The 7,581-nt window shown below is 55.4% G+C and overlaps 1 protein-coding gene across 8 annotated transcripts; it reads right to left on the bottom strand.

Moving 5' to 3' along the window:
* Positions 1–3,184: 3,184 nt before the first annotated feature.
* Positions 3,185–7,526, bottom strand: SSR4 (signal sequence receptor subunit 4). 8 transcript variants are annotated; one of them, XM_045578689.1, is made up of 6 exons: positions 7,287–7,526; positions 5,168–5,286; positions 4,122–4,277; positions 3,838–3,927; positions 3,446–3,550; positions 3,185–3,344 (listed from the first exon to the last, which is right to left on the bottom strand). In XM_045578689.1, the coding sequence occupies exons 1-6, from the start codon at positions 7,351–7,353 to the stop codon at positions 3,240–3,242; spliced, it is 642 nt and encodes a 213-aa protein (XP_045434645.1). In that variant the 5' UTR covers positions 7,354–7,526; the 3' UTR covers positions 3,185–3,239. The 8 variants fall into 8 exon arrangements, with proteins under 8 accessions (XP_045434645.1, XP_045434646.1, XP_045434649.1 ...); XM_045578690.1 differs by having other exon boundaries at positions 5,168–5,283; XM_045578693.1 differs by having other exon boundaries at positions 4,122–4,196; positions 5,168–5,283; positions 7,287–7,525.
* Positions 7,527–7,581: the final 55 nt, after the last annotated feature.

The following is a 7,581-nucleotide window of genomic DNA, read 5'->3' as shown; positions in this document are numbered from 1 at the left end:
TCATCAATCGAGCTTGGGTGGCAGAGGAGTGTGTGTGTGTGTGTGTGTGTGTATGTGTTGGGGGGGGGGGGTTGGAGGGGAGTGAAGGGCAGGGCAGGTGAGGACATGCCAATTGAAAGCTGTCTCTCAGCCTTCCTGGCATATCACTGAGGAACAGCAAGGTTTTGTTTGCTTTTTAATATATTTTTTATTGTTGATAGTATTCTAGGTATCTCCCATTTTTTACTCCCCCCTCCTCCCAGCCCTCATTATTTCAGAGAGAGAGAAACATCAATGATGAGAATCATTGATCGGCTGCCTCCTGCACACACCCCACTTGGATCGAGCCCACAACCCAGGCACGTGCCCTGACTGGGAATAGAACTGTGACCTGGTTCATAGGTCATCACTCAACCACTGAGCCACGACGGCTGGGAAACAGCAAGATCTTTTGGCAGTGTCCTATACCTGACAGGAGGTATGACAGGGTCACTTGAATCATTTCAAGGATGTGACATGGCCTCAGGGGTGGTGCACAGATGCAGGATGACAGGCTTGGCTCAGGTCTGAATGAGGCTAACACTCCTTCATTGCTGGAGCCTGAGAGAAGGGGTTCCACCCCACCCCTTCCCCCTGCTCCAGAAGAACTGTTTGTGCTTCTCAAAGGCACAAACCTTCCCTATTTGGGGACCCCAGTGCCTAGCACGTAGATGATGCTGAGTAAAAGTCTAGGCCATGATGTGGATGAATACCTGGGTGGCCCTTCTGGCTCTTAGACTTCCAGAGGTGCAGCCAGATGTTCCATTCAGTGCAGCAAACCACTGGTAGCTAAGCGCCAGGACCCATGCTACATGCTGGGCCGGAGCCAGGGCCCTGAAGGCCATCTCAGGTGTGGCCTGCTCTGTGCGTGACGCTCCTTGGAGTGGGCAGTGTGGCCATGAAGGGGGCTTCTGAACAGACTGGATGCTGCCAGCAGCTGATGTGGGCAAGGAAACACTTAAATTCTCTTTAAAAATAAATTATGTAGACCTCTCATTAACTCTGAAAATTGGCTGAGATGGGCACGAGTGAGGAGTCCACGTTCCCAGAAGCCCATTCCCCTGCTGGGAAGGCAGGTTCCCAAGTGGGCCACATCTGTCCAGCTACTACCCATGTATGTCCAGCTACTGTGTTGAGCAGCTGGGCAGGAAGGCCCAACATCACACTGCAGACTGGAATGCCATCAAGGGTGAGGGAGCCCAGAGCTTGTTAGTGAAAAGGGGTGAAGGGAGCAGAAGGGTAGGGGCATGGGATGTTGACTCATGGGCATGGGTCTTCAGCCCTCCAAGACCTATTGCTGAAGACTAGGTATGTAGATTCTTGTGACCCCCACTTCTCTGGAGGGAACATTACCCCATAGAGGAGGATGGGGCTTTCCTGCCACAGAAAACGGGGTGAGGGGGGTGGGGAGTGGGAGACAAGCCTACCATTCCCTGGGCACAGCTCTCCAACTGTCGGGAGGCAACTTGAATGGCTCCAGAGATTCCCCATTCTTGTTTCAGCCAGGATTTGCGTGGTGGCCTAGTACTCGGGGGATGTGGGCCAAGACAGGCCTAGGGCCTGGGGCCCTGAAAGCCAGCGCTGTGGCTGGGCTCTCACCGATTCTTGGAGGTGGTGCACCCGGAGGATTGGCAGCCCTAGGACAGTGACTTCACATCTGGGTCCTATTGCCATTGGGCAGGGTAGTGGAGCCAGGATCAAAAAGGGCCCCTGGGTGGCATGCAGCTGCCCGTCTACCTTGCCTGCCTCGCCAGCACCCACCACCTCCAGCAGGTGCCCCTTAAGCTCCCTCTGCTGGTCTATGGAATCCAGCAACCCTAGCAGCCAGCAACCCTAGCCTGGCTTGGCCCTCAAGGGATTCAGCTGTACTGCTTTTGGGAGTGAGGACCCAGCTCTTGAGAGCCTCCCATGCCTTCCAGTCACTCCCATCCTGAGTAGGGACAGGCTGGTATCCCATAGTCTGGAGGAGGTCGCCAGGTAGTTCCAGGTCACAAGCCACTTGCTCTCCATGCTCCCAGCCCTTCCTACTGCTATGGAGGACAGAGCCCAGGCACTGAGCCCCTATCCATGCCCCCTCATCTCCAGGGAGGTTTAGGACTTACCTTCCTTTGCCAGTGCAGCCTCTTTGGAGGCTGGTACTATTGCCATTTCTTTCCTGGAACAGGCAATGGTGATCAAGCACCAGGGTCCAAGCGTTTGCCAGATGGACTCACCAATGACCCCTCACCAGGACCCCATAGGAGGCAGTCACATCAGAGCTGAGCAAACTGACTTGGGACATGTACGTGGGAAAGATACCCTAGGACTTGCCATCTAGCTCCTTTGGACCCTGGGGCTCTGGGCACTTCTGCAGCCATGGGTGATGCCAGTGAAACTCCCTGGCTGGGCAGGAGGGCTGAAGGTTGGCCTGGAGCATGACGTAGGCACAGACATGTGTGCCTGGTGTCCGATGGCACTGAGGGGTCAGGGGAGCGCTAAGTGCAAGGCCAAACTGGAAAAGCTGGCAATGGCTCCTCAGAAGTTGGGGTCCAGGCCATTGGTTCTTTCTGTGCCTTCTGTATATCCCACCCAACACCATGAAGCGGGAGCACATTGAAAGGCAACATGAAGGTGGGGTGTAGCGCTTATGATTACACCCCAGACTGCTGCCAGGTTGACTGGCTTCAACTGTATCAGTGAATTGGCCACTCACAATGTAAGCATGGAGAGTACTTCAGTGTGTGGCTCATGCCCAGGGCTGCAAACACAGGAACACTGCAGGCCGTGTAGGGCTGTCTACATGTGTTGCTGACTGCTGGATTTGGGGGAAGCCAGGCAGTTGCTGTCCCAATGGTAGGCGGTCAGAGGCCGTACCCTGGGCAGGCCGGAGGGACTGAGGGGCAGGAGAGAACAAGGCAGTCCTCTGCCAGACCACATGTGCTGGGAGGAGGGGCAAACCCACGCAGGCAATCAGGAAGCAGCGGGTAGATGCTAGTCACGGGGCACCAGGCAGGGAAGGCTTAGCTGGGGGCCGGGGAAGGCAAGCTTGCAATACCGAAGAGCAAAGCAAACCCATGAGACGGGAGTTTCAGCCGAGTCGCCGCTCAGTGCTGCATTGTCATGTGGACCAGCGGATGCTGGCTGCCCAGCCCGGACCTGAGTGGGAGGCAAGGTGCAGCGACGCAAGTGAGGGGCCTCTAACTGTTTATTGAAAGAAGCAAGGGGGCCTGGGGGCACTGCCCTCAGGCCTGGATGTGGCTCTTGGCGTTGAAGGCCAGGTAGTAGATCACTATTCCGATGACTGCGGCCAATACCTCGGTGGAAACCCAGGGCCCGTTCCAAGTGCCCTGTAAGAAAGGGGAGAGCAAAGCAAGCTCAGGGGAGGGATGGGCGAGCGGCCCATCCCCTGCCCCCAGCCCCAAAAGTATAAGGTTTGCTGTGTGCTTACTGTTTCCCAAGCCCAGGCCAGCCTCTTCAGCCCACTCACCCGATGGTCTACGCTGACTGTGAACAGGGGGGCGATGGAAGAAATGTCTTCATTGTTTCTCTGAGCCTGCAAGGGAGGTGGTGGGGTTAGGGGTGCTGCCGGGTGGGGTGGGATATGAGAGATGAGAGCACTGACTTGAGTCAGGGAAGAAGGGAGGAGAGAGATGGGTAAGGGAAAAACACAAGGTCTAAGCACAGGTGGAGCAGGTGTATAAGAAGGCACCCACCCAGCCATCCTGCTCCCTATAAGCAAGGCCCCTAGTGGCCCCGAGCTCCTGGAAGAGGGGCTGGAGGGTGGAGGCAGGGTGTGCCCTCCCTCCTGCAGGCTGAGGAGGAGCCACAGGTGGCACTCACCTTCCTCAGCTGGCTGTAGGACTCCTCGTCGAAGAATCTGACCTCATAGGTACCTGCGTGGGCATTTTTGTGATCTAGGCTCCAGGACACCTGGGTTGGGTGTTTGGCACAGGGTAAGCACAATGAACACATCAGGGTCCCGCTGCCAGTGTTAACACAGCACCACTGCCAGCCGCCCAAGACAAAGAACCCTGATGCTGCTTGACCAGGCCACCTCTAGGGCTTCCAGTCACACCCGGGTGCGGGTGGCCTTCCCCCAAGATGACAGCCACAGTATCCCTTACCTGGTAACGTCCCACGTCCTGGCCCCGGGTGACAGGAAATTGTTTTCCACTGACGTCAGCATAAAGAGCCATGTTCTGGGGTGAAGACAAGGGGGGAGTCATTTTCTCCCCTATATGGCTGTTGGCAGAGGCCCCACTGTGCTGCCCACCTGTGGCCTATGAACAGGGGATACCATGTAAGAATCATGGAGGTAGCCCGGGCACAACCCAGAGCCTTGCCAGGAAGCCAACACCCACAGATACTGTCACTACTTCTCTGGTTCCTCAATTCTGGGGGGGAGGGTACATTCCTTTTTTGGCCTGACCCTCCTAACCCACAGCAATCCTGTCAACTGTGATCAGCATGGGATGATTGACATGTCATTATTTCTGAGCTTGTAAGGGGACATTGGGGTCAAGGAGTACCCAATGAGCTGTCCAAGAAATGTACCCAAAAAGGACTAACTTCCTTCTTTGGGCCTTTGCGATGCTGGTTAAGGTCAGGGGCCGAAGCTAGGTCTGTTCAGTCTTAATGCCCACATGGATATATACCTTGGCAAAGAGCAATCAGAAAATGGATGAAGGAGCCTGGGGACTGACCCCTGGCTGTTTCTCACTTCCACATACATTCTTTTTTTTTTTTTTTTTTTTTTAATGTTTTTATTGGTTTCAGAGAGAGGAAGGAAGAGAGAAACATCAGTGATGAGAGAATCATTGATCAGCTGCCTCCTACATGCCCCAGACTGGGGATTGAGCCCAAAATTCGGTCATGTGCCCTGACCGTGAACTCCTGGTTCATGGGTTGATGTTCAACCACTGAGGCACACTGGCTGGGCAACATACATTCTCTTAAGACACAGCAAAGTGTCTACCTACATTACTGCATCTAGGCAAAACCAGGCGGCTTAGGAGAATGTTCTCTGAACACCTGCTAGAATTTGATCTTAGTGAATGGAAATCCACATGGGGTCCTCGAGTCTGCTAGTTGAGTAGCTAATGCCCAAGGTCCCAGGCTCACTACCCGTTTCTCACCCCAGTACCCTCCTGGCTGAACACCCCTCCTTTACCTGGACCCTGTTCTTGCATGTCAAGGAAATCTCCACAATGAAGACAGTCTCAGTAGAAATGACGGCATCAGAAGTTGTGTAGTAGGAAGGGGTGATTTGGGGCTCCATGCAGGCCTCTGCTGTGGGGAAAAGGCAGAGAATGCCTGAGTAAGGTCTAGTTGATGCATGCTGGGCAGGAGGACAGAGGGGCCACCCTGACCCCAATGATCACACCTCATCAGCTAAGGACACATGGAACCCTTTGGACTCTGCCAGGTAAGATATGGGAAACAGATCTAAATAAGTCAGAAGTCAATGGCAAGGCAGGGTGGGGAATGGGAAGGCTTTGTATAGGTGGGAGCTCAATGGAAGGGCAAAAGAGCAGGCAATTGGGGGGTGGGGGAACTGGATGGATTCACTGCATAACTCGTGTCTGTCTGTAGACCTACAGATAGGGAAGCCATGCAAAGGTTTGGGGCTACAGCCTGCCTTTGGCCTATAGCACTCTAGAAACCCAGGGGTTTAAGCTGACCTCAGTTCAGAGCCATGAAGAACCCTGGGCAGCCAAAACCGGTTTGGCTCAGTGGATAGAGCGTCGGCCTGTGGACTGAAAGGTCCCAGGTTCGATTCTGGTCAAGGGCATGTATCTTGGTTGCGGGCACATCCCCAGTAAGGGGTGTGCAAGAGGCAGCTGATCAATGATTCTCTCCCATCCATGTTTCTAACTCTCTATCCCTCTCTCTTCCTCTCTGCAAAAAATCAATAAAATATATATATTTTTAAAAGAACCCTGGGCAGTTTATTCAAAGTGTCCTCCACAGACACCATAGGTGGTGCTGCTGGCAAAGCACGTGGGCTTTCAAGATGGGAGGGGTCTCCGCCTCCAGCTACTGTTGACACAGGCCAACAGTAGCCCCAATGTTTCCCGAGGGAAGGAAATGGGAGGGGTTCTGGATCCAGATGCACAATTGGTCCCTTGACCAGGGCTGCCCTGAGAAAGAATGCTGCCTTAGCCACCTTAGCCACCTCTAGAAGCTAGAGAGAAAAGGTGCCACTGAAGTCAAAGGGTGCCAAGTATAATAAATGCTACCAATGGTAAAGTTCTCTGAATGTGGTGTCCCTGCCTTAGGTTGAGGCAATCAGGGAAGATTTGGACATCGGGGAGATGCCTGGGAACACTGGTGGGGCAGTTCTTAGGAGCCACATCCTGGAGATTCTTCCGTGTCCAGCTAAGCTTGGCACCAAAACGTGTTTACAGCCAGGTATGTCCTTTCCAGACCTCTCTGTCTACAACATGGGGAATCCCTGAGAGATAAGTGAGAAGGGTGCAGGCAGGCCAGTTAAGCTGGTGCGGACACCAAGGGCGCTGGTCTGAAGGAGGGCAGGGAAAGTGAAAGCACAGAAAGCGACCCCTCCCCAGTCCAGCCCCTAGGAGGCTCCGGCTCCGGCAAGGACATCCTCCTCAGCACACTTCCGGGACTCCAGACTGGGCTCAACCCTGCCACTACGTGTTCATCTCTCAAGAACGCCAATTGATCTGTGGTTCTGCTCTGCCGAAAAGCCCTTTCAAGTTACATCAGGGCCTCAGATAAAAACTCAAGTCAACAGTCTGGCCTGACAGCCAAGCTCCCGCTTACCGTAACCGCTTCAGCTCAGATCTAACTCGCCCATGCTCTGCCTGGTCGGTCCCTTCTCCCTCTTCACTTTAAGAGCTCCCTTCCTGGGGAGGCCTGGCCCCACCGCGCCCTCTTCTCCAGCCCATTTTCTCCCCCTGATCACCCTGCGCTGTAGAGCTTTGCTCCTGAACGACCCTCCTCCGAGACCCGGAACTCTGGGAGAGGGAGCAGAGACGTGTGTCACTTTCCCTGCTGGAGAGGGAGCCGGGTGCACCTCTGAAACTCTTCCTCGCAGGAGAGGAAAGGAGAAAGGTTGGTTTGTTTCTTCCAGCAGCCTGGCTGCTGGGTAAACATGTGTGGTGCAGGGGCGCTTGGTGGCCTTGGTCGTCGCGCCCCGTGGCGACCTGCCTCTCAAGACGAAGAAGGCCCCGTACCCCGCTTTCCCCCGCACCCCTCCGCCCCGCCACGCACCACCAGTAGTGGAAGAGAAGCTCGCCAGAAACGAGCTCCTGCCATGCCGCTACCTGAGCAGCAGGAGAGGCCCGACAGCAGGAGGAGCGCCAGGGCGCCGAGAGATGCCAGCGCCACCATCGCCTCTTCTGTGCCGAGGTAAAAAGAGAGCGACTCCACTGAGCACGAGGGGCAGACAAGGAAGCGCGACACGTAAGAGGCCGCGGCAGCCAATCAGACGCCGGCGGGCCGGGCGGGCCTGTGACGTTGCTAGCGGCACTGACGTGTCCCCTTACTGGACCTGTGGCCCAGCTGGGTGCCCCCCCAAGATGGCGGCGGCGGCGGCGGCGGCGGCGGCGGCGGCGGCTG

The sequence above is a fragment of the Pipistrellus kuhlii genome, unplaced genomic scaffold (genome assembly GCF_014108245.1).
Source record: "Pipistrellus kuhlii isolate mPipKuh1 unplaced genomic scaffold, mPipKuh1.p scaffold_m20_p_100, whole genome shotgun sequence".
Classification (NCBI taxonomy): domain Eukaryota; kingdom Metazoa; phylum Chordata; class Mammalia; order Chiroptera; family Vespertilionidae; genus Pipistrellus; species Pipistrellus kuhlii.
The sequence above is the reverse complement of the archived record's forward strand: the minus strand, read 5'-3'. Positions and strand labels throughout refer to the sequence as shown.